Genomic DNA, 26,136 nt, shown 5'->3' with positions numbered 1-26,136 from the left:
CACTTGACATGGAATCTATTGAAAAAAATGCAGATTTTTCCATTAAAATATTCATATGAACTAGAAATAGCAATATAATCCAGTAAAAAGAGGCGTTTCCTATTTGTCCAGTGTAGTAAAACAATTCGGTATTGATTTGGAGTCACTGGGTCACATGACATGGGAGCTATTGAAAAAACTGCAATTATTTTCTATTCAAATATTTATGTGAAATAAATTAATCACACATTAGCGGTCGAAACAGGTGTGCTATGTGAGACCAATTAAGTAATTTTTAAATTTTTAAATCCTAATTTTCACTAATATGAGCAAGTCAGCACGAAGGTATAGAAAATAACATTGGTTTCGTGTCAGTCAAACAGTAATTTATTGATGGTCCCTAAGTGAAACCCTGTGGCTAAGAGCGAGGGCTCGGGGCTGGGTGAAACTGAGTGAGAACATGCGGCTGGATCCAAAGTGAACGTCTGTCAAATATCCAGCCTTAAACTGACTGTTAAACCGAGTCTGCTAGCTAGGCTAATTAGCATTTAGCAGGACTAGTTCATCTGGTGTTTCTTCTTTCTCTCCACGATGACTCAACCTTTACCCATTATCTTATTTATGTGGTATACAAAACTCAATCACTAAGAATCTGAAGCAATCAACTAGATTTTTTAAATTCCGGGAAACAGGAAAAAGTGGGTAAATTAGCTATATCTAGGGCTATCTCACCAGCTAGTTCTTATGAATTTTCCATGCAGGATTTTTCCCCAAAAATTGATGGTATAATAATTTCTATGGTAAAGTAAGATGTTAAAAACGCAAATTCTGGTCTTAGCTCACTTTTGACCACATATGTTGTTAGTGTTTTTTCCTTTGCAAGGCAGGCTAAATGGAGCGGAGCGAACACAGCCTGACAGGCGTGACTCAGGGCATCACTTCCCCCAGCTTGTTTTGCCATTGGTCTGCCTGGCGCACTGCGCGGCTCCGCCTCCTGGCTCTGACGACCCAGTGTACAGCCATCATTCACGTCGGTTTGCGAAGGGGAAGCAGAAACAGCCTCCATGAGCTGAGTTCTGTGATAACAGCGGAGGAAAACTCTTACTTCAGCAGACTCGGTTGCTCCTCACGGTCAGCACGATGCTGAGAAGTGTCCACGTAGCTGATTATAACGTAGGGTAAAGAGAAGAGGCTAGCTAGTGTGCTAGCTTAATTTAGCAACATATTCTGACAGCCGACGTCCATAGCCCGTAGCTAACTGGTTTCTTGTCTCTGAATAAGGTAAGAGCTGTTCATTTTGATTTCATCCTACTATAACACAAGCCGTGTTTTAAGAATCGCCACATTTGGTGTAGTAGGGTAAGGAAGGAGAAACTTTTTTTGTTAATATCCTGGCTTACTTTAAATAAACTATACACTGTTTAGTAAGTTTAGTAACAAGCAGGCAACAGCTTACGTTAAGTTTAAGATACTATTTAGCTTAGTCAAGCTAGCTTACTGTTAGCTGCCTTAACTCTGGCATGATGAAATGCAAGAGAAAGAGCAGTTTACTCACTCTTCAGAATCTCAAATCGTTTGAGATTTTTGTGCAGGTTAGACTGTTAAATCAGTCTGTAGCCTAGTATAGTTGATGGGTAGCTGCCTTACCCCAAAAGGGCACCCAAACAGGTTTATGTCGATTTACAGACGGGTGAGAGAGTAAAGGAAAAACCAGAATAAATGAGAGGAGAAGCATGAATGCAGATGCCTCCACACAGGGCACGAGGGGTCACACGCAGCTGAAAACCTTAGGGATATTTTGGACCGATGTGTTAGAAAGCCCTCTCCACCACCATCATTAACACAACAAATGAGGGAATATCTTTTGGAAGAATGGTGTTTGTCCCTCCAGTAGAGTTCAGGAGACTTGTAGAATCAATGCCAAGGAGCACTGAAGTGGTTCTGTGGGCTTGTGGTGGCCCAAACACCTTACTAAAACACTTCATGTTGTTTTTGTTTTTTTTACTTTAAATTGTCTGTACTTTTGTAGTCTTAATATTGAGTGAATAACATTTGTCTTCTGTAAGACATGATTAATGATATTTAATCATTTTACCTAGTCATGGAGACCCAGTGCCCTGCTGGTTTTCTGTCCTATGTGCCCGATAATGGCATTCATTGGTGTCTCGAATGTAAACCAGTGTCAAATCTGAGAAGTTTCTAATTATAAGATTAATCAGTTTTGATTAGATGGCTGTCATTACAACCAAAAGTGCCAAAAGAGTCCATATGGCCAAGATTGACAAGTAAGGTGACATTGTATTGGTGAGGCAAGTGTCTGTTAGAACTCAAGAGAAGCTAAAAGATGTCATATTTCAGGTAAACACTTAGTTTATACCAAAAGTGACAGCTGAGTTGGCTCCTTGCCATGATTCTTTAAAGACAGTGATGTTTTTTTTCCCTGAAGCTGTCTATTCTCTCTTAGTGCATTGCTGAAATGTAGGTAATGGTAGTTTTAATGAAAGGGACATAATGTTTCAAGCTGTTTTCGTTCAACAATAATGGTTTGGTGACCAAATCATTACATTCAAGCAAAGACATTTAAAAATAATAACCTTCCCTAGTGGTTTTACATTTTTTAATTTCTTGTACATCTTGTACACAGAAACGTTGTTTTGTTTCTGCTTTTTTTCAAGTGAAGATGCCAGAACCAGTGGTTACAGGTTGTGAATGTGAATTGGTCTTATTTGACAGCATTGGTACAGCTCCAAGAACCTTCATTTCCTTACAATAAAGATTTGATTTGCCATTTTAAAAAGAGTCAGATATCCTGTTTTCTTTCAAATAAGTAGTATTATTAAGTTTTTTCCTGTTTCATGTTTTGACTTCAAGGCTTATAGTTGTAGGTACAAAACAGCTTATATTTTTTTAGTAAAACACTTAACTAATGCATAGTACCATATTACCATATTACAAATGTGTAAATAACTCATTTTTTGTATACTCTTTTCCCCCAAGATCCTAATATGACTATCACAATATGTTTTTTGTAGCCTGTTTTATTTTTTCAATTTCTTTATTTTACATTTTGAGAGAAGAGCCTACCTGTCTTTTTCATCATTTGCCCTGACTTTGTGATGCTTTCATGAAGGACAATAAACTTTTTACTTTTTGTGTCCTTTTAGAATAACCAATCATGACACAGAAAGTCAGTCTGTGTTCAGTTTCCCTTGGAGTGGAGGGTATGACTTGTAGCTCCTGTGTCCACTCCATAGAGCAGCGCGTTGGGTCTCTCCCGGGAGTGATACATATAAAGGTAAATGCAGTCTTTGGAAAGATATAAGAAAACTTTTCAAATGTAGTGGCATTAAGCAATTTTTGTTTTCCACTTTGTGGTGCGGTTCTTAAAATTGCAGACGCAGAATTTTTTGCATGGCACTTCCAGTTGAAAAACAGGATCTGAAATGACTACCATCGATGTTGTTAAAATGCATTCAGTATTTTAAAATATAGCATTAGAACCCATTTTACCCCCCATTAGAACCCTGTGGACAGGGCAGATAGTAATACATTATTATATTAGCTAAAGTTTCCTGCCCATTTTAGGGTAATGCAGTTTGATTAATCCCATAGTCTTACTCCCTAAGGACTACCTGATTTACAATCCATCAATAGAGCCATTAGAGATGGCTAAATTACAATAGTTGTGGCCTGCTCTTGTGTTTATTGTGTGTTTACCCCTCAGGCTGAGGTTAAATGAGAAGATAACGTAATAGTGTGTTCCAGATAGAGCTCTGACCTTTGCAGGACTGAGACAGCAGGTCACAGTCTGTAAAAAATGCAGTCTGTACCCACAGGAAATGTCATTTGTGTCTTAAGAGAATGTAGTGCCTGGGTCATTTTATGGTAATCTATAAAGACGTGGTCTGGGAGGGGTGAATAGATTTTTCTAGGTAGAACAGTTATTGGCGCATTCGTAGCCTTCTCCCATTTCTCATTTTCATAAATAAAGGTTAATCCAACAGGCAGAAACAGTCACTTAATACTGAACCCACACTATGGTTTGTCACTTATGGCTCAGTCAGGTGATCCCTTCAGTGCGTCACATGTTTCTTTCTTGCTGAAGAGTACAAGCTAAGGGTCAGGCTGATGTAAACATGCTGTAAGCTTACCAAGGCCATGGTCTCATTTTACCCCCTTTTTTTATATTGTAGAGATCCATTGTTAGACAGATTCACAGTATGGCAGTAATTTCGATGGAACTGAAGGAAGTCTGTACAATCACATAGGGAAAGAATTGTCTTTGTACAGTATCTAAGTGAAATCAATAAACATTGAGGACTCCATGATAAGTTATTGAAATAAGCCTTCTGACATTAATAACATACTGAATACAGCACTTTGTCAAAGGCCAATAAACCTGCAATGAATGCATGATGGTATTACTGGCTTACCGATATGCTTTCTACTGTTTTTATGAGAAAATTCTTCATATGCTTTTATTAATCTGTAGAAGGAAAGCCCCCTGTGGCATCTTTATTTTTGATAGGGCTATTAGCCTGATTATTAATAGAAAAAAAAAGGCTCAACTTAAATGCAGTTATTGATAGCTGAACTGATTTAGCTTACATAGTCACTTAGTGACTTAGTTAAAGCCATAACTTGACTTTTATTTTGTAGGTGTCTTTAGAGCAAAAGAATGCCACTGTCATATTTGACCACGGCCAACAGAGTCCAGAGTCTCTGTCAGAGGCCATCGAGGACATGGGCTTTGAATCAAGTCTGTCAGAGTCCATCGAAGCCACACCAGTCTCTACAGATACCCAGCTGATATCCACCCCAGGTCTGACACCTGCAGCTCAAGAGGAGGCTCTGGAGAAGCTATCCCAGATTCAGGGTGTGCTGGATGTCAGAGAGAGCCCGGTCCAGATGGGTCTCACTGTCACCTTTGTTCCTACCCTGACTTCAGCGCTGCAGCTGAGTGAGTTGGTGGCCAGCGTAACGCCTCTGGAGATCCCGACACGCAGTAGCCCTGTACAAGAAGGCCCAACATTGTCCCCACCCCATAGCAGGGGAAGAGGGGTGGCACTCCTGAAGTTGTGCATTGAAGGAATGACATGCCACTCCTGCACCACCACCATTGAAGGGAAGATTGGAAAACTGAAAGGGATTGAAAAGATCAAAGGTGATGTTCCTGACCCGTTCATAAGATTGTAGTTGTGTTTAATCTCACTGTCTGAGCTAGAAGGGATGTTGTAACACAGTTGCTGCACTATGTAGGACTGCACGTCTTTCAGGTCACAGGTTTCATGTCGCTGTGTATGTCAGTCTCACTGTAGGATCACCAGTGACAGATTGCTCAGTTGGATTTGACTATGACTCATGAAATCCTTTCATTGGTATAGTGACGTGTAGACAGATAGGAATTAAGTTTGCTGAGTACAGAATTGTCATTGTGTATAACCTGGCTGTATATACTGGCAGCTGTATGCTGTATATTCTAGATACATTGTTCCAAATTGAATTTAGCATTTAATATTATCCTCATGACACAGTTTTTTAAAGATTGAATGCTTCATGTGCATAAATTTCATGTAAACAAATGTCCACATGAATGTTAAACTTCTACTAGTGGATTTTAAATTATATTTTGTGTGCTTCATTGATTGTAAAAATCTGCATCATCTTTTCATGTGCCATCACTTCCTGTCCTTGTTAAATAATTTAATTTCTTTTCTTTTGTCGTGTGTTTGTATTTTAACTCTGTCATGTCTTAATTATCCACAGTTGTTTTAGATTCTCAGGAAGCTACAGTCGTGTACCTGCCCTACCTCATCACTGTCCAAACCATCATCGACCAGATTGCTGTTGCCGGCTTCAAGGCTTTTGTAAAGTCCAAGCCCCGTCCTCTGCAGCTGTCCCCGAGTGAAATTGAACGTTTTGTTGATTCTCAAAAACCAACTGTTTCTTCACCGTCAGAGACTTCAGAGGAGACAGAAATCTTGATAGACACAACACTTGTCACCCTCAGGGTGAAGGGCATGCACTGCCATTCCTGTGTGGTCAATATCCAGGACAATATCTCTATGCTGCCTGGTGTCTCCTCCGTGGAGGTCTCTCTGGAGAAGGAGAAGGCCTCCATTTGCTATGACCCTCTAAAGGTCACAGTACCTCAGCTGAAGCAGGCAATTGAGGCGCTGCCTCCAGGAAACTTCAAGACTCAACCCTGGGACTCCTCTGACCCTCTCAGTCCTGTATCCATATCGCCCACACCTGCCTTATCATCACCTTGGCCTGAAGGAGCAACCCAGGCCAAACTTGCTGCGTCACAGCCCTGTTTTACCCAGCCACTGGCCTCTGCAGTTAATATTCACATTGAGGGCATGACATGCAACTCGTGTGTCCAGTCCATCGAAGGCATGCTCTCCCAAAAGAAGGGGGTGGTGTCAGCCCAGGTCTCTCTGGCTGATCACCAGGGGATATTTGAGTATGATCCCCTCCTGACCACACCAGAGGAGCTGAGGGAGGCCATAGAGGACATGGGCTTCGACGCCTTCCTACCTGGTGAGAGGACAGATGTAGTGGTCGTTGACTCAGCCAATTTCTCACAAAGTGAAACGGCTAATACAGTTTTATTTGTGTGTTTTTAACTGGATAATTGCCTCTAGATAGTCTAAAGCTTAACTTTGTTGCCTTTGGATGCTCCCCAACTGTTTAAGTTCCTCTTCCTGCAAGTGGCTTCTGTTAATGTGACTCATCCAGTTTGGGTCCTTTTAACTGCAAGGTTGAGAGATCATAAGTAACTGCAAATTTTGCTTCCCTTTAATAAATATAATTTGTTCTCCACAGAGACCAATTCTCTGCTGCCTGCACCAGATCCCACTCTCTCAAAGTCTTCAAATCTAGCACCTTTGAAAGATAAGGGACTGGACAGTGACCTACACAAAGAAACCCCCCAGGGACGCAACAGGGACAAGCAGTCTAAATGCTATATTCAGATTGGAGGGATGACCTGTGCTTCCTGTGTGGCAAACATTGAGCGAAACCTTAAGAATGAATCTGGTCTGTGATGACACAAAAATATTTACTTATTTCATCAAAGATTAACTACCTCATTGCTTTCACTAGAAGCTAAAGAGAAAGTCTTTAATGTCGTGCAGGTATCTACTCTGTTCTGGTGGCGCTTATGGCCAGTAAAGCTGAGGTGCGTTATAACCCTGAAGTCATCGACCCTGTGAAGATAGCTGAGTGTGTGAAAGAGCTGGGCTTCACCGCCTCTGTGATGGAGAACTATGAAGGTTCAGACGGAAACCTAGAACTAGTGGTGAGTCATTGTGAGCTTGCATTGACATGACGTTTGTGTTACATTGAAAAGACAAGATACATTCAACGCAGTAATATATTTCCACAATATGAAATCCATAAATAAATATTGAATGAATCATACCAGTTTCTTCACTTCTTACCCTCTTTAATATATTTTTGTTCCTTTCTCTACTTGTGCTCCTCTTCACCTTCTTTCAGGTCAGGGGAATGACGTGTGCCTCTTGTGTTCACAAAATTGAATCCAGCCTTATGAGAGAAAAGGGGATCATATATGCCTCTGTTGCCTTGGCAACTAACAAAGCACACGTTAAGTATGACTCAGAAATTGTAGGGCCGCGAGACATCATCAAGCTGATCGAGGTATTGCTCCTGCCTCTGACGGTTATTTATGCATTGTTCAGTTATTTTTATCTCTGTTCCTTACTGCTTATTGACGCCAGTTCATACCCATACAGACCAGTGAATTATTGAATTTTCTTTTCATACATTTGAGGTGCCAAAACACAAAGGCTTTGATTTGATCAATAGTTTGACTGTCATTTGTAGCATCTTGGGTTTGAAGCGTCTCTGGTAAAGAGGGACCGCACTGCCAGTCACCTGGACCACAGCAAAGAGATACAACAGTAAGTAACTTTTCTTTTTTTTGCATGTTGTTTATGCTTGTTTGTAAATTTGAATCCATCTCTTCGGCTCAAACTTTGTTCATTTGCAGGTATGTTTCTTAGATTTAACTGGAGCTTGAATTCCCATTATACCAAATTATTTTTAAATGCGACTCTGTTCCTCTTACTGTTTCCTCAGAAAACAGTTCTGTTTTTAGGTATTGCAGCTGCTAAAAATACGCTGAAACATCCCCACTTAATATTTACAGTGCATTCTGTTATTACAAAATCCAGTTTCTCCATATAGTTTAGACCATTAGTGCCAGGGAAAGTATAAATTAAGCGTTGTTTAAGGCTATGGAGAGTTTCATGTCATAGGGTGAAGGACATGGGCATCACCTGTTTACAGTAATACTGTATAGAGAGGCATACTGGTACAAATGTGTATATGTATGAACACGGGTTTCTACAGCATTGTATATATGCAGTGTTTGTGGGCTGATGCTTGATGTAGTGATTAGGACTATCCATGTGCATTTGCTTTGTACCACAATAAGGAGAATTCAAAAACTAGATTACAAAATAAATAAAAAAACATTTCTAACAAACAAATGTTTTCACTCTCTTAGGTGGAGGAAATCTTTCCTGGTGAGCTTGATTTTCTGTGTACCTGTGATGGGCATGATGATCTACATGATTATCATGGACCACCAGATGAATGTTTCACATCAACACAATGCTACAGCGGAGGACCGCAACCATTACCACTCCACCATGTTCCTGGAGAGACAGCTGCTCCCAGGCCTCTCCATCATGAACCTGCTCTCCTTCCTCTTTTGCGTGCCTGTACAGGTAAATCAGAGGGATTAACTGCAATTCCAGGAAACATGATACGGAAAGTTCAGCAACACATTTTTAGATTGTGAAAAAGGCACTTATTCAGGAGTGGTGAGGGGTCTGAATGAAATGTTTGTGGTTCAGCGAATATAAGCTTCCCTATTTGTCTTCTCCTCAGTTTATTGGAGGTCGCTACTTCTACATACAAGCCTACAAAGCAGTCAAACACCGATCTGCCAACATGGATGTGCTAATAGTTCTGGCTACCTCCATAGCCTTCACCTACTCACTGGTCGTCCTAATAGTGGCCATGGTGGAGAAGGCTAAAGTCAACCCCATCACCTTCTTCGACACACCACCTATGCTGTTTGTTTTCATTTCTCTGGGACGCTGGCTGGAACAGATAGCAAAGGTTTAGCTCATAGTCATTATTGATATCTATGATATTTAATGTATCTTTTTAAAATGTTGAAATGAATGATCTCATTTGAAAGTAATACTCAGTTGGAAATTGTTTTGTCTGCCGGCTTCTTCCATCCAGAGCAAGACGTCTGAGGCCCTGTCCAAGCTTATGTCTTTACAAGCTACCGAGGCCACAGTGGTCACTCTCAGCAGTGACAAGTCTATTCTCAGGTACTTGCTCTCCACACTCTTTCCTCTCTATTTCCTTGAACCTTTCGTATCTTTAATCGGTTTTAGATAACAGCATATATAAATGTTTGCAGCTGAAAGGTCAGTAGAAAGGTCTAACATGGCACAACAAAGGGTGCATAAACAAGCTGCAAGTGATTTTCCATAGTAAGAATAACACAAATATTTTTGTCAATTCTGACTGGTATTCAGATTTAATCTCCAGTTTTAATTGTATGTGTCTGGAGAAAACACCCTAGCCATCCCTCAAATATAATGGAATCATCGATTGTTTTTTTCAGGATTGCCCAGTGCTAATATCTGATATGGAAAATTACAAGGGAAAAGTCAATTTAGTTGTCTGTTTTATGTCCATCACATTGGGCTTTACTTAAAAAATGTGAAATAAAACTGGAAATGTAATTATCATCTGGAACTTTCAGCTATCCTGCTGAGAGAAACCTGGTTTAAGAAAATCATGCGTCATTGTTTTCTGTTTTGGAAAATATAAATACAGTACTAGTGAACAACATTTACACTGTTTGACATCCATATGTGATGTTCAGTGAGGAGCAGGTGGATGTTGAGCTGGTGCAGAGGGGTGATGTGGTGAAAGTCGTCCCCGGAGGGAAGTTTCCAGTAGATGGGAAGGTCATTGAGGGACACTCCATGGCTGACGAGTCTCTCATCACAGGTTGGTTGCATTAAGTGTGAAATCAAGTCTCTACTAAGTGTTGATTAATGGTTTGATATGACTGTGGTGGCAATAATATGCGAAATGTATCTATTCAGGTAAAGTGAGCCAGTGCAAGAGATCCAATTTGTACTTTGTCTTTTAGCTCTTTTGTAATTTGAAGCAATGTGAGCCATTTGAAGTGCAGAAAATATAAGTTCACTGACAGATTTACAGCGTACTCTAAACAGAGGATGCGCAACCAACATAGTTCAATGAATACTCCTGTCATTTCAAACATCGTTGCATCCACATAAGACTCTTCTTTGGTGAAATCTACTGTTGAAATATTGACAAAGACCAAAACAATAATTTGCCTAAATTTATCACATCGTTAGTATCATTATTCAATCAAAAAGTAACTTGAGAATATTAAAAGATCAATTTCAAGTACTGTCAAATATGTTTGGTTATTATTTGAGTTGTGGTTTCTGCAAAAGCACCAGTATTTTCTCCAGGTGACCAGCTCTTGTTCTCTGCTGCCTTGTACTGTTGTGTTTTCTGACCAGCTGTTGCTTTGTGCCTCCAGGCGAGGCCATGCCAGTGACTAAGAAGCCCGGGAGCTTTGTGATTGCAGGCTCCATTAACCAGAATGGCTCTCTGCTTGTCAGTGCTACACATGTTGGCATGGACACAACGCTGTCTCAGATTGTCAAACTAGTGGAGGAGGCTCAGACTTCAAAGGTGAATTATTTGATTTGAGATCTGCACTGTGTCTACCTGCTTTGAGGGTAACATTGGGCAGGTGTGTAATATCTGACATGTTATTTTTCTAGGCTCCCATCCAGCAGTACGCAGATAAGATCAGTGGCTACTTTGTACCCTTCATTGTTGGCATATCTGTCCTTACGCTGCTCGCATGGATCATCATTGGGTTTTTGGACTTCTCACTAGTGGAGAAGTACTTTCCTGTGAGTCTTCTTTTCAGTCCTAATGTCTGTCCCCCTCAGTGTTCTCCCTTCTCCCTCATGTCCAAGCTCCTCAGTATAGAATCAGAAAATGACATCTATTCTTCTCTAGTCCTTTTTTTACTGATTAAAAAAAATAGACATGACTAAATATCACTGTTTTGTTACTGCATCTGATAATGTTCCTTATTACTATTAAACTTTCATCTCTCCAGTATAGGTAAAAGTGATTGTAATTAATTTGAAACAAAAACTAACAGACCCATTTCCTCCCTGCAGGGTTACGACAAGAGCATTTCCAGGTCCGAGGCAGCGATACGCTTTGCCTTCCAGGCCTCCATAACAGTGTTGTGCATCGCCTGTCCCTGTTCCCTTGGCTTGGCAACCCCGACAGCTGTCATGGTGGGCACAGGGGTTGGAGCCCAAAATGGTATTCTGATAAAGGGAGGAGAGCCGCTCGAGATGGCGCATAAGGTGTGTTAATGATGGTACTCTGACACACCTGATACTGTATGTAGTCAGCCAATTATGTAACAGTCCTACTGTCAGCTTAAACACATTATAAAATGGTTCTGGTTTACTAGGTTACAAAACCACATAAAACTAGATATTAGTCTGATTAAATATACTAAAACATTTAAAATTCAGTCTGATAGTATTTCTCGTTGACTTTTGTCATATCTCCTTTAATGTGCAGGTCCAGTCGGTGGTGTTTGATAAGACTGGGACCATCACATATGGTGCTCCAAAGGTTATCCAAGTCAAGATAGTTGTTGAGGGGAACAAGATGCCTCGTTCACGGCTGCTGGCCATCGTGGGTACAGCTGAGAACAACAGTGAGCACCCTCTGGGAGCAGCTATCACCAAATACTGCAAGCAGGTCGGCCTCTACCTTAAATTTAACCCGCACATTCCACTTTATGGAGATCTCACATGACTGGTCCTCTACATGATCTAGATTTGTAAAAGGTTATATTAAAATCAATTTTCTATCTTTGTGCAGGAGCTCGGCACAGAGTCTCTCGGCACATGCACAGACTTTCAGGCAGTGCCGGGCTGTGGCATCCGATGTCAGGTCAGCAACACAGAGACCCTGCTGAAACAGGCGGACAGTGACAGTGAGGACAACAACCAGCGTAACAGCGTCCTCGTCCAGATCAGTGACACCCGGATAACCACCAGTGCCCATCCACTCATCATGGACCCACAACCACTAAGTAAGTTGGGAAATGCAGTCCCAACAAATTTTTGTAGTCATATATTGGGTAGAAGTACTGAAATGTGTTGTGGATTTTCTTCTGTCTTCAATTCCTCAAAAGATGGTATCAGACATTCATTTCTTGGTGCATAGAAACCAAACCAAAGACACAGGAGGACAGGAAATTTAATACTGAATCACACACTTTTTATAATTTGGAGAACAGAGAGTACAAAGTACAAATCTGACATGCCAAAGGTCTGCAGTATCCAAAATCTCATCTCTGGCATGTTCTTTTAAGCCTCTCACTCCATGCTCCTCCTAGGGGGATGCAATATTACTGATTGGTCAACAGTTACACACAGAATTGTCTGATTGGTCTAATTCTAAAATACTGCTGAGTCATTACTGTAGCGGTTGCTAGGAAGACACCTAGATATCTGAGTTGCTCGTCCCTTTTGGGAAAGTTTCCCCCCGCACACTGGTACAACAGCATACCTGTCCCTGTTGTCTCCTCAGCCAACGTTGAAAGATAACAAACTTGCTTCCTCAGGCCTTTAAGAATCTGCAGGATCGAGGATGTCCTTTTCTCTTGTCTACCACTCCGTACTTTTATATAACTGTAATGTGCTTTATTGAATACGTATTGAATACATATCCGACCAAGTACTGATAGCATGAACACCACAGTTTCCTCCAACAAATGTAATATGTCTTTTAATTATGAATTTAAGTAATGATGGAATTAGTAATCTTTTTTGCTTAATTCACCTTAATGTTTCCTTGCTGTTGTCTAACCCACGTGTTCTGTGTTTAGGCCTCGTCCAGACAGCCAACTACTTTGTCCTGATTGGCAACAGAGAGTGGATGGGGAGGAACTGCCTGCAGATCAGACCTGATATAGATGAGGCCATGATAGAGCATGAGCGCAGAGGACGCACTGCTGTTCTAGTAGCTGTAGACAGTGAGTAGTACTGTTTAACACAAAATCTAAGTCCAAGATCGGTTTTCCATCATTTCCTGTCCCACTGCTTAGAGTTAGAGTTATTCTTTTCTAAAACGTATGTAGAGAAAATAGCTCTTTTTGTTAAACATTTCCATTTGTGCATAGACCTGCTGTGTGCGATGATAGTCATAGCTGACACAGTGAAACCAGAGGCTGAGCTTGCAGTACACACTCTGACCAACATGGGTCTGGAAGTTGTGCTGATGACCGGAGACAACAGCAAGACAGCACGGGCCATTGCTGCTCAGGTATGAATGAGTGTGTGGGTATAGAGCTGGGTGGCACTGACCAGACCAGATATTAGCTGGAAAGGAAAATCCATCATGTCTTTGTTGTGTTTCTGACCCTGTCGGTCTCTGCCTGTCCTCCAGGTGGGTATCAGGAAAGTGTTTGCTGAGGTGCTTCCCTCCCACAAGGTGGCTAAGGTGGAACAGCTGCAGCAGGCAGGCAAGAGAGTAGCCATGGTGGGTGACGGTGTTAATGACTCACCTGCTCTGGCCATGGCTGACGTGGGCATCGCCATAGGAACCGGGACAGATGTGGCCATAGAGGCAGCAGATGTGGTGTTGATCAGGGTGAGAGTTTGTGCAAAGTTCACAGTAAAAGCACAGTGTACAATACAGTATCCTGTAATCATTGATAGCAAAAGTATAATACAGGTGATGCTGCAATAATTCATATTTTGCAAGATAGTTCTGTTAGATATGTCACAATATCGGTGTAACTGAGGAGAAAAACATGGTATTTCTAAAATGGAAACGTAACCACAAAACACAGAAGTCAGTTATTATGTAATTATTATATATACTCAATACTTTGTGAAGTGCTTGATATTTTGTTTCATTTTACTTGTCTAAAAATTTGCAATGTGTAACAAATGACATATTTATCTACAAATACTTAATATTTGAACACACTGTTGTGTGTATACAGTGTCAGAATATTTGTTGTAACAATTCAGCTAGATGTCTTCAGCTACATTGTTTTCAATGTAGCTGAACATTGTTCTCAAATACTGACCAATCAAAACCTGAATAAAACTTTTGACTTATTATTTTGAATATGTTAACCTTTCTGCAGGGGGGGATTACTTGGAATTTGGTTTGAATACCTTTTTTAATTTTATTACTAAACGTTATTACTTCCATTTTCATTTAACCTTTTTTTTTTTTTGGCCTTGTCTGCAGAATGACCTCCTGGATGTGGTGGGTAGTATTGACCTCTCTAAGAAGACTGTCAAGAGGATCAGGATCAATTTTGTATTTGCTCTTATCTACAACCTGGTTGGCATTCCTATTGCTGCTGGTAGGTGGTTGCAAAAGACTACAAGATTTATTTAAATTATATCATCACACTGACGACGATCATTCAAATAATTTTGACCACAGCAGTGATACCAAGTTTTTTATCTTTTCACAGGCATATTCCTTCCCCTTGGTCTGGTGTTACAGCCATGGATGGGCTCGGCTGCCATGGCGCTGTCGTCTGTCTCTGTGGTTTTGTCCTCTCTTCTACTCAAATGGTAATGAGATATTTAACGCCTTGTTGAGGTCTTTTTTTCATCTGTGTGCTTTTTTTTTTTTTTTTTTTTTTTCTCCCTTTGAGTATAATCATCTAAACCATTTTCCCAATCACTTTCTCTATTTGTCTTTCTCCGTGTCCTTGTCCAGTTACACTAAGCCCAGTGCAGAGAAGTTGGAGGTCCGACTGGGTAACAGCAGGCGGCAGGGCAGCCTGTCTGATGTCAGTGTCCACATTGGCATGGGTGAGATGCGTCGTCCCTCCCCCAAACTAAGCCTGCTGGACCGCATCGTCAACTACAGCCGTGCCTCCATCAACTCCCTGCGCTCCGACAAGCACTCGCTCAACAGCTTGGTGCTCAGCGAGCCCGACAAACACTCTCTGCTGGTGGGGGAGGCGCTGTGTGAGGAGGAGTTTTGCTGAATATGAAAGGCTCACATGGGCAAGCAGTGACTTTTGTATGCTGAAGTAGACAGTAATTGCATTTATTTGAGGCCGAGGCCACACTAAGCTGAAAGGGTTACGTTGAATAATGGCCCATCTATCTGCTGTAGGTGCCTCGGGGCAGCACTGTTGACTTGAAGAGAGCTTATTTGCCCCTTGTTTTCTTTTCAGCTCCACCAGCGGATCACATGCACTTCAGAGCATGCTGAGGTTATTTCCTCTCCTTCAGTAGCAGACTATCTTTTGTTGAGGTAACTGCCCTCGGGCAAGCTCTTCGACCAACCCTTTGACACTTTCATCCTGTGACGCTCTGTGTGCAGGGGCATGAAGCCTCTTTAGAGCTTTGAAGCAGGTGTCCACATCCAGGAGACAGAGCGATGATCAGCTCTGCCACTGTGGTTATGTGCCAGTACAATCTTTAACATCTATCCAAAGACATTTTAACAGTGGTGCTCCTTGTAAGAGTGGACACTACAGTTTTTTATTTTAACAAATTTTCCCTAAACGGAAAGTTATAAAAACACTATTGTATTATTCTATTCCAGAGTATTTATATCACCCTTATTTATCTTTTTTTCCATTATATGCTATGCGAACAATGAAGTTGTTGAATCCAAATGCCAGTTTTCACTTTCAGTCTCCCAAAATGTGTAATTAGTGAAAAAGATAAAACATAAAAACTCAATCTAAGAAGTCTTGTAACTTGTTGCAATGTAAATTGTTTTGCTAAATGCCAGTGGAGTGAGATGGAAATGTAAATTTGACCCAAGTGCCAATTGAAATGCCACCTTGGCAAAGTCCAACACATTCCAAAGATAGCACTGTACAGAGGTTACATTGGACATAATGTACAAAAAGTGTGAACAGAGATAAGGTCAACGACTCAAAGCAGAGAAGACAAAGGCCGACTGTGAATAGCGACGCCAACTACAGAAGACTGGTCATAGATTTCTATAGTTGCGTCAACCCTCTGCACCTTTGGTTAATTCTATAAGATGTCTGTCAGTGACTGTGAACATTATTGTTAAATGTAAACAGAAGTTGTTACATGAATGACATTGTTCGTGCTTTGATTACTTTATTTGCTTACTGCAAAGAGAAGGTTTGTGTTATGAAAAGGCTAAGTTGTATATGCACATGTTCTTTTTAACGTCACTGTAGGCAAGATGGTGTTACGGTTCCTGCAGATTTCTTTCAGTGATGCAACTTTTTTCATTTCTCTGCTTTTTCATGTGATGATTGTAATTCACGCTGTTGCACTTGATCAAAGAAACATCTTTGCACCCAGGGAAGCAGGAAACACAGCGGGATCAGCACACTAAAGACGGCTGTGTCCCAACTGTTCCACCAAACAAGTTACTGAGAAACAAAAAACGTTGATGAATTAAGTAGATTTTCATAAAATCAAATTGTACAAGTTGTAAAATTAACACACTAATTACATCTTGCAATTGTAGACAGTGACTTTTCAGTTTTCTATGCTTTAGTTTTTCTCCTGTAAGGTGATTACAAAGATTTTTTTTTTTTTTTTTTATTACTACCTGCCGTGTCAAATCAGGAGATAATCACTACTGTCCAGCTATTCCTTGAATTTTTGTGTCCAGACTTCTGTAGTGTGTCTTTCTGGTAGTGAAAAGAGCCGTCAGACTGTCCTGCCACTTTCCCACGATGAATTATGCTCTGTAGCTGTCGCAGCTTCTGAGTGTTATTATGCTAATCTGTTGTTTTTGTGCATTGCTTTGTAGAGACGTCCTTAGGACTTGAGCTCTGCGTGCAGTTACATTAAGCGAGTCCGTGCTCGCCATCTTTCATAGTTCTTCTGAACATTATGTGCCTTGGAATAAAACGCTTTTGTAATGTCACTCTGCTGTGTTCAGTTTCAACCAGAAGATGGTGCTGTAGAGCCACGTGTCATCAATAAACAACAGACACCAGATTTCACCAACTTTATTTCATCCAGTTAGTCTAAACATTACATCACCCCAGTGTACGCAAAACAATCAAATACCATTTTTTTGTCATCTTTTAAAAAATATTAATTTCAATTAGTGCTAACTGTAATTTCCTTTTTTCTCTTGAGTCGGTTTGTATCGCTTTGGCTGTAGTGATGATTCATTTGATTTGGTAGTTTGAAGCTCGTGATCATGTTCATGTAATATTTGACACATTAAGTGGGAATTAGTTTTCGTTAGATGCAGTCAGATGTTAAGGGACGCTAAGAAATAATGTCTACCAAAGGTCAAGTTCAAAATTGATCTTAGTCCATCACTGATCGATGAATTACTGAAACGAATTGTGGTCAGGAAACTGAACAGGTTTAACAAGTTTTAAAAATGTGCAGCATTTGAAATCTGTTACAACATTGTGCTTTTCTGGACTAACGCACCGTCATACAGCTGTAATTGGAAAATGCTACATTCAGTTACCTTGAACACTAGGCTAACAAACTTCACTTCAAACCATCTAGGGAACGGCTCCGACTCCAACATATCTCTCTGGAAACACTGACCATCTAAAATAAATTTACTTTTACAGCAATATCTATAAGTAGATTTACAGTATATTAAACATTAAACACCTTACGGAAATCACACACACCATCATGAGCAAAAGATGCAATGAAATCAAATCAATGTTCAGAAGCATGTTTTCAAATTTAAAATGTAAACATTTGCATTAATTGGACCAAATGATTTTAACATACACTGGGTCCTAAAGATACATTTAAAATCATTTAAAGTTTCAAAATGAGGATAGGTTGGTCAAAGATTTAAATACTTATTGTGAGTTTTGTGGCTTCAGTCCATCTTTTTCACTCGCATCCCTGATTTAAAAACGATATATCTGGCGAGTTGTTGTACAGTCTCTCTGATATGAAACAGGCCTACAACTGAACTATGTGCAGAGAAATGTAGTAGCTGTTAATGCGACCACCGGCTTCATACACCAGCTGAAAAAGATGGCAGCCTTTTGGATGAATGCAGTCTGGTACTCAGGCTCATATAACAAGAGTTTACATCAACTGTTCAAACATACCAGACCGACGTTATCATCTGAATACGGACTACTGCAGCAAAAAAGGTACAGAACAAAAGTTACAACAGTGGACTGCACCTGCTCTATCAGCTCACCAGGCCAGGGCTCTGTGATAGTGTGTGCTGATGTGACTGCATGTAATAACTAAGGTGTACATATTTCCTCGCTTTAAGAGAAAAAAAATATAATGGAACACAAAGCAGGAGGTTGTTGCTGATCCAAGGTTTTAGCTGGGAATTTTTTACATCCCTCAAACTCACTAGGATAAGACCAAAGCAATTCTGCATGATGTTCTACGTGATTGACATGTGACGATGTCTGCAAGGTTACAGGCCACGGAGCAGTTTAAACAAAGACTAGCCATGTGGGTCCTTCTGTATACAGCTCTTGTCTTACTAAACACTATAGCGAGAACATTTGGCAATTTTTCCCCACAACTGATATCCATATCTGACATTGATGCCAAGTGTACATAGAAATGTACTGTACCACCTTAAAAGCTACGGGATAAAACTCCCACGTCAATCTAAAATGTGCCACTCTGTGCCGTAATAATCAAACCTCTTGGGATGCTGCATCAAGGTACAGAAGACAGATACCATACAAGTCTGTGTAAGGCATGAATGAGTTGTTGAATTTTAGTGGCATCAAATACTAAGATCAGAAAATCCTGATTAACTACTCAAGATTAAGGATTAAGGAAACAAGAGCCAGTGTGTTTTGCTGAAATGTTCATCAATAACATTTCATGTCACCACCGTTCAGCTCTCCTGAACGTAGCCTCGGTGTGACTAAATAACATGGTTAAATTCCACGATGCTCATATGAGGAGTGGTTTGTTCATGCATGTTTGATAAGCAGAATAAATAGTACGATAAACACTGATTATTAAGACATCAAATAGCACCGTTTTGGCCTATCAATGGTTGCCACCATCATAGCATCACATTTTATAGGGTGGATCCCTGGACAATTGTTTTCAGATTCATGATTAGATGTCAGGAGGCCTCAGCGCTTGTTGAATGTCACTCATTTGGCAAAATGAACTGAATTTAAGTGAGTTAAAGTGAATCTCATTCCCCGAAATAACACTGTCAAGAGATGGAGGTTGTAATCGTCGATAGAGGTCTAAAAAAAAAAAAAAATGTGAGTACAGATTTGGCAAATGCATGAACTGCAGAGGTCTTTGACTAATAAATGTTAAGATCAGGTAGGAAATAAACTGCCTGCCGACCTTAGGTAGGAGAATATGAGTGTGATTTGGCAGCAACAGACGATCAACAAGTGACCAACTTAAAAAAAAAATTAAAAAAAATACTGCACAGAAAAAAAATATATAAATCAACTTAAAACAATCTTAAGACGGGCCGCTTTATCTGCGTTGATACACATCACTTTTCATCCGGCCCTGTCGGAGAAAATCTTCTCTAGCAGGTACAATAAAATCACATCGACAGAAGAGAACATCTCGTCACAAAGAGAATGACTGAGAGGAGGAGTCCTCAGATATCCATCGGAATGGTGGAAATGAGGAGACACAAACTTAACTTTGGCACACTGAATGAGGAGGGCTGGCAGAGAGGCGAGGACCGAGCCTGCAGCTGTGTTATGGCAGTGTTTGGATGAGGGGGCTGCACACTCATAGCCCTTTGTTGAAGTAGACCCTCTCCACTCCTGGGTGGTTGGCCCGGATTTTCTCCTGCAGCTCGGGCTCCAAGCGGCTGACTGACATAGAGCTGGATCAGGGGGTGGAATGGGAGAAACGCAGGGGTTAATGGGTCAAACACATACGCCGTAGGTGTATTATGCAACAGTTCAGGCCGAAAAGAATCATGCACACTCTGAATGTATTCAGCAAGAGAAAAGGCAAGGTTCTGGCTGGTTACTGTTATCTCAGTGTCACGTTGGAAACGTTTCACTCACCTCCTTTGAGGGAACAATGCACAGCACAGTGGAGTGGCAAACACCAGGCTGAAAAGGAAACGCAAATCTATGAAACACACAGGGATACGGTCCAGAACTTACTGTTCTGACGCCATCTAATTAGACGAAAAGATACCCAATGGGCAAGGGCGAGGGTAAAGTCAGTTGCGTGGTCATAGTGAGCTGGTTGTTTCATGTGTACAAGCTTAATAATCTGTGTTGCGGTGCTGAAAGAGTTGGGAAAGTCATCATTTAGTCGATCGAAAAGGAGTGAGTCAGCAACTATTTGATAATCAATTAACCGTTTAAGTCATTTTTCAATCAAAAATGCCCAGAATTTGCTGGTTCCAGCTTTTTAAAATCTGAGCATTTGCTTCTTTCCTCTGTTTTATAACGCTTTAAATGTAATATCTTTGTGCTGGTCAGACAAAAATCAGCAAACGTCACATTGGGCTTGAGGAAACTGTGATTACTCAAGACATCAACCAGCGGATTCATCCTTAGTGACAATAATTGTTAGTTGCAGCCCTATTACAAAGTTTAAAGTAAATCAAGAAAATAATATGAATATGAATCAAATCGTCATTAACTGCAGTCCTACTGTGTTGTGCGCGTCCAAGTGCACAACGGGACACACTGTTGGCTGGATGTGCTGCTCACATCACTGTCAACTCAGTAGAGCAAAACTAAAGGAATGTTACACATGATATTAAATTGGCGATTCTGAACTCCAGGTCACATGAGGCACAGTGGAGCCAGGAAACAACCAAAAAAAAAGTCTGCCTGCTGACTACCATTACCAGTTTACTGTTAACACAACTGAATTACTGAGCCACCGACTACATTTCTGAACTCCTACAAAAACCAGGCACCAAATTACAGTGAGACAGGCTGATAAAGCTGCATGATATTATCTAGGGAACCGACAACACTTAGAGCACGTTCCTGTAGAGATACCTCACAATAACCTGAACAGAAACGTTTAGTGATATAAGTGTTTACGGATTACGGAGGTTCGATATCCTTGTTGTAAAAGGTTAGGTTGAAATTTCAAAAGGAATTTGACATGGCACTTTATCAGGTGGACCATCTCTGACGACTCACCAGAATCCCACCAGGCCGACTTGAATAGGTGCACTCATCCATGGGAACTTCTGAAAAGACCAGGCAGAAAAACGAATGAGGGGCACAAAAGCAGTGGTGAATTCCCATACTAGAGTGGCCTCATGTCCTCAGTGCTTTTCATTCCTGTGATGTGTGATTACTAAAAGGAGCCAAGTGGCAGAGACAGTGTGGAACATCAGGTTCCCACCATTTAGCTAAGACCTTCATGGTATTTTAAGTGACTGACGATGAAGTTGAGGAGATTACTAAAGCAAATGCAGGCCTCTGTAGTTTGTGTCTTAAAGGATGCAAGTAATTCAGAAATATGCTTACCTTCAGAAAGGCCTTCTTTTCCAAATGGTTCATTAAAAATGGAGGGATAGCTGCAAAGACACAAAATTTTACTAAAAAATGCACTTTCAATTAAAATTTTACTAAGGAATTGCAAAGTTGGTGTTTTCAAACTTGTATTTTCTTTTTAATTAAATGATGCTGAGAGCTGTTCACAAACCTCACAGCAGTTTTTTTTAAAATGAGCTGATGGCACAAGGATGTTCATACCCATTCCTGGAGAAGCCATGAGGATTCTGGAGACCACAACCTGAGAGATCGCCTGCTGTGCAGCTTTCGTCGACTCTCCTAACCTGTTGTCATTCTCATCTGTTATGGGAATGCCCTGTTGAAGTTCTCTGAAGACAAGGAGCAAGGCACACTAAATCAGAGGAATCCAACTGACCTTTTCATTTTTTCTGTGAAGATGAAATGCTCTATTATGTTATGCTCTGTTTAAATCACTAGTGTTGTGTTTTGAGGGTCAAAGCCACTGTGTGTTGAAAAACATGCTAAAAAAACAACACTACTGACCTTGCTGAGTGCATGTCCTCCTTACCTTTGTCTCATCAGTGGGATGTTGATGCAGTTAGCAGCAGCTACAGCAGCAAATGGAACAAACCGTCCAATCAGAGGTGAAACATGCTACAGCAGGAGTAAGGAGGCATAAAAACAGGAGGGAAGAAATCAAACACTTGGCAATGCTGCATCCCGCCAGCAGAACCAATTTCTGACCTCTCTGACCAGTGGAACTCTAAGGTTATGGCAGGTTATATTTCAGACGCTGTACGTGAAGGCTATTCTACCGTAAACCAGGATGTACGACACAAAGTCGCTGTAAAAGCTGGCATGACAACATGCTGATTACAGAGCATGACCCTGCAAATAGTATGGCTTTTCTATGACAAAGAGACTGTTTGTGCGTGGCTGACTTAGCGTCAGCACACCCATGCGGCTGAGGTAAATACATTAAAATGAGATGTGGAATGGGGTTAGATGAACCGATACCTTTGTTAGTGCATTTAGTCCTAGAGCGGTGGCAACTGCCCCTGTGGTGGCAGACACATAAGCTGTGCCAAGCTGACTGCAAACAAAAGAGGCACCGGTCACATCCCACAAAAAAAAAAAAAACGTTTAACTTTCCACACATAAACTGTTGAACTAAAAGGGTTAATATGGGCCAGTGTCAGCGCCAAAATGTCCATCTCTTACCTGACTGTGATTGGAGCATCACCGCTCCTGTTGGTATAATTGACTATTGCGTTGAAAGACTGATTGATCCACTGCCAGAACAACACAGCCGGAGTCGTCCTGCAACAGGAGAGTCATAATCAAGGACTGCGTGGAAGTGCAGAAGGAAAGATCATATTTGACCAGCTTTACGTTACAACTGAGGGTCGGAAGTTCCAGCCAGCATGCTGGTTTTAGTTGGAAAGTATGAAAATTGACTTTATTAGAAAACGTTTCAATCATTAAAAATATGGATTACTGGGCTTAAACAAATATTTTCCTTGCCAGATACCGTTCAGTGATACATAAAAATGTCCAGGTAGTAATATTTGAAGTTGTAGGAATACTGTCAGCCGAGAAACAAGTATTAATAGACTGAATTAAATTATTCACACCTATGATTTTCCTAATGCAACATGTTGTAATGTTGTGGTATTAGAAAAAGACCCATTAGTAATGGTAATAAGTAGCAGTAATAGAAATAGTGGCAGTGTTAGTAATACTGTATAGAGTTAAATCTATAAGCTTGGTGTTACAGTCAAGTTCTCACTTGTAAAATGTCATCATGCATCCAGTGATCGTCATGTTCATTGGAACCTGTGCTGACATGCGGCCAATCAGGATCATCTTCTCCCCAGTATCGGGATGGAAAGCCGAGTCAAAAACATATTTGGCTCTCCACAGTTCATCCTCTGTCAGCCCCGGAGAGACTACACCTTGCCTGAGAGATGGTGGGGAAGCAAACTTCATCTAACAACAGCACTGAATTATATCTGGTTCTCGGTTAATTGCGACTGACTCTGTAGCTGCAGCCTGGTTTACCTGTAGTCAGTGATGATTTTGTGCGCGTGTGCTAGTTGTTCATTGGTGAGGAGGATGTTCCTGGGGTCCGTGACAGTGAAGAAATGCTTAGCCCGGCCTACAAATGTGCTCTGGTCCCACCGGGGCTCCTTGATGTTTATGGAAGTGGATAGCTCTGCTGCCATATTTATCTGGGGAGAGGACAATGCTACAATGATCATATTAGGTTTTTAAAAATCGGTGAACGGTACATGTGTGGATGATGCTTTAAGGTTCAAGGATTTTCCAGTAACCTTCTTCTGAAGTAAATAAATGGAAGCGGGAATTGCAATCTGAGACAAACATGCTGAATTAAAGCACAAGTTCCCCCACACTGGAACAACATACTGATTAGGATTAGTTATCTAGAAGAACTGTGTTTCGTGACGGCATTGTGTGAGGCTGATATTTACTGATATTTTTTTTTTCCTGGAATCCAGGGCACTGCTCCAGCACTCACCCCAGGAGTTTGGAGCCATTCATCTCCCTGTTTTCTTTTGCAGACACAAGTCAGTGAAGGAGGACTGGTGAAAAAAAAAAAAAAAAAAAAAAGTGCCTCTCTCTGGATTGCCATGCTGCTAATTCAGCATAATGTTGCTATGGTGATGGCCGACCTGACACAAGGGTTGTGAAGCGCTAAATTGCAAAGCCCTATTATTGGCACACACCAACCCACAAACTGTGGCTGAAAAGCAGCTTTTGGAAAGTGACAAAGCCCTTTGCATGTATGTTGTGGACGACTGTGAATAGCTGAACACAGTAGTTTTTATTTTTAGCAATAAACTACAAATTGTATTAGGGTGCTGTGAGTTAAGTACAGTGGGTTATGCAACGTGAGGGTTTTATAATCTGCACCACTGGTGAGTATTTCATTAAAACTTTATGCAATTATGGTTCAACAGTCTGGAACCAGATAAGACTGGCCTGCAGTGAGCGGACACGGCACTATCAAACACATCGGCTTGGTGGATGTGCCTGCAGCATGCTCAGTCACCTCGGTGTGTGTGTGTGTGTGTGTGTGTGTGTGGGGTCACTATGACCCAGTCTGATCTGGTTTTTAACCATTTGTTCCGTGCTCCAGTGGGGGACCAGGGAGACACCAGAGTACAGCAAGTCTATGCGAGGACCCGCAGAGGCATCACGAAACTCCACCTGAAATTGCACCAAAGATGGCTGCTGGATTGACAACCAAACAGAGAAGTCCCTTGTTTGCTGGTAGCTGTGTAGTGCAGGAGGCGTGCTGTCTCTTTAAATTGAATTAAACTCCATGGGGTTCTCACGAGATGGCAAGAAGACACCCCTGCTTCTGACCTTATCCGGTAAAACACTAAATCACTGTGGGAGTTGGTTTGCACAGAGGCTGCGGGACACCAGAACTGCTGCCCAGCCGCCTCTTAATACCGTTAATATTAATATAATACTAAACTGCTGATGAAGGTGATATCAGAAGACTGAACTTTGGACTGACCCGGCCTCTGATCTAGAAACCCTCACTCCCAACCAATCAAAGGCGGCCTGCGTGGCTACACATTAACCTGCGATTCACAACTCCTCGAAAATCGAAGACATCGCCTAAACACCATAGGCAGCATCCGATGACAATCACGTTAACCTTCGTTTCCTGTGTGTCTGACATCCGTTACACTGGGGGGAGAACGCTGCTTTCTGTCCGCGCTCGCGGGGGTAAACATGCCCCGTGACTGGATACGGTTAAATTGTTCACCCCGACGCAGACCAGTCAAATCTGGACTGTAACCGGGGGTCTTGTTCTGCGTCTGAGCAAAGCGCCGAAATCGTTACCGAACACTTAAAATACAGGTGCCGTCGTTTTTTGGCCACACGGGTAATTAGGCAGGGCATCTGTCAGGTCCTGTAACTGTCCAGCTGTGCGCCCCAGATTCAGCTAGTATCAGCCTGCCACATCCACACAACCAGCAGCCTTTTCAAGGAGCCGAACACGTCCGACCACAGTCCCCCCTCATCTGAGACGCAAGTCCACGCTGGTCTCTTCAAAAAAATTTTTTTTTTTTTTTTTTTTTTAAATCCCCATGTCTTGATGCATTCGTTTTGAAAATATAGACCGGTTACTTACTGCACTGTGGGCTCCGGCGGTCCGCAAGAGGTGTCCCTGAAAGGCTGCAGCCAGCTAATTATACATGCAGCAGCGTCGGCGTCAGCACAGCGCACAGGGGCACTTCCGCCAGGGTCAGGAACCTGGCTGAGAAAGTAAAAGCCCTGTCCCTGCGCGGCCACTCACACCGGCAAACGCTGGGGTGGTAATTACAGGTGGCGACAGGACAAAAAAAAAAAGTTCTGAAAATGCATGGTTTTTCTACTCTCCGTTAAAAACAGTCAAATCTTGGATAAACATCTGAGGTGACGAATTCAGTTTCATTTCACTTCGTCCTTCAGATGACTTTTATTTTCAGCGGCGCGCTGAGCGCTACGTCCGGTAGTGCTCTGGCATTTTCGCTGCTTTGATTCACAGGCAGTAAATCATTGATGACTGG

The 26,136-nt window shown here is 41.4% G+C and overlaps 2 protein-coding genes across 3 annotated transcripts; one reads left to right on the top strand and one right to left on the bottom strand.

Moving 5' to 3' along the window:
* Positions 1-463: 463 nt before the first annotated feature.
* On the top strand, positions 464-17,155 carry atp7a (ATPase copper transporting alpha). The gene is made up of 23 exons (XM_040119317.1): positions 464-1,260; positions 3,144-3,274; positions 4,639-5,143; positions 5,746-6,522; positions 6,808-7,020; positions 7,119-7,282; positions 7,483-7,644; positions 7,831-7,907; positions 8,516-8,738; positions 8,902-9,135; positions 9,265-9,356; positions 9,920-10,047; positions 10,616-10,770; positions 10,863-10,997; positions 11,274-11,468; positions 11,692-11,874; positions 11,998-12,211; positions 13,010-13,156; positions 13,304-13,446; positions 13,570-13,773; positions 14,386-14,503; positions 14,618-14,720; positions 14,869-17,155. The coding sequence occupies exons 2-23, from the start codon at positions 3,155-3,157 to the stop codon at positions 15,140-15,142; spliced, it is 4,566 nt and encodes a 1,521-aa protein (XP_039975251.1). The 5' UTR covers positions 464-1,260; positions 3,144-3,154; the 3' UTR covers positions 15,143-17,155.
* Positions 17,156-19,717: 2,562 nt separating this feature from the next.
* Positions 19,718-25,819, bottom strand: sfxn1 (sideroflexin 1). 2 transcript variants are annotated; one of them, XM_040119318.1, is made up of 12 exons: positions 25,719-25,769; positions 24,689-24,778; positions 23,609-23,778; positions 23,337-23,507; positions 22,769-22,867; positions 22,565-22,640; positions 22,116-22,201; positions 21,788-21,915; positions 21,560-21,609; positions 21,227-21,276; positions 20,123-20,170; positions 19,718-19,935 (listed from the first exon to the last, which is right to left on the bottom strand). In XM_040119318.1, exons 2-12 carry the CDS (start codon positions 24,689-24,691, stop codon positions 19,839-19,841), a joined length of 978 nt encoding a protein of 325 aa, XP_039975252.1. In that variant the 5' UTR covers positions 24,692-24,778; positions 25,719-25,769; the 3' UTR covers positions 19,718-19,838. The 2 variants fall into 2 exon arrangements, with proteins under 2 accessions (XP_039975252.1, XP_039975253.1); XM_040119319.1 differs by lacking the exon at positions 24,689-24,778 and having other exon boundaries at positions 25,719-25,819.
* Between the last annotated feature and the right edge of the window lie 317 nt (positions 25,820-26,136).

This window comes from Xiphias gladius, chromosome 23 (assembly GCF_016859285.1).
Source record: "Xiphias gladius isolate SHS-SW01 ecotype Sanya breed wild chromosome 23, ASM1685928v1, whole genome shotgun sequence".
NCBI lineage: Eukaryota > Metazoa > Chordata > Actinopteri > Istiophoriformes > Xiphiidae > Xiphias > Xiphias gladius.
The sequence above is the reverse complement of the archived record's forward strand: the minus strand, read 5'-3'. Positions and strand labels throughout refer to the sequence as shown.

What these genes read in the sequence shown, in the direction of transcription:
- atp7a (XM_040119317.1), top strand. Translation starts at nt 3,155, where the DNA reads ATGACACAGAAAGTCAGTCTGTGTTCAGTTTCCCTTGGAGTGGAGGGT. An exon ending in CGGGAGTGATACATATAAAG is followed by an intron (nt 3,275 to 4,638) that starts GTAAATGCAGTC and finishes TTTATTTTGTAG; the next exon opens with GTGTCTTTAGAGCAAAAGAA. An exon ending in CACAGCAAAGAGATACAACA is followed by an intron (nt 7,908 to 8,515) that starts GTAAGTAACTTT and finishes TCACTCTCTTAG; the next exon opens with GTGGAGGAAATCTTTCCTGG.
- sfxn1 (XM_040119318.1), bottom strand. An exon ending in TGCATGATGACATTTTACAA is followed by an intron (nt 22,868 to 23,336) that starts GTGAGAACTTGA and finishes CTCCTGTTGCAG; the next exon opens with GACGACTCCGGCTGTGTTGT. An exon ending in GATGCTCCAATCACAGTCAG is followed by an intron (nt 22,641 to 22,768) that starts GTAAGAGATGGA and finishes TTTTGTTTGCAG; the next exon opens with TCAGCTTGGCACAGCTTATG.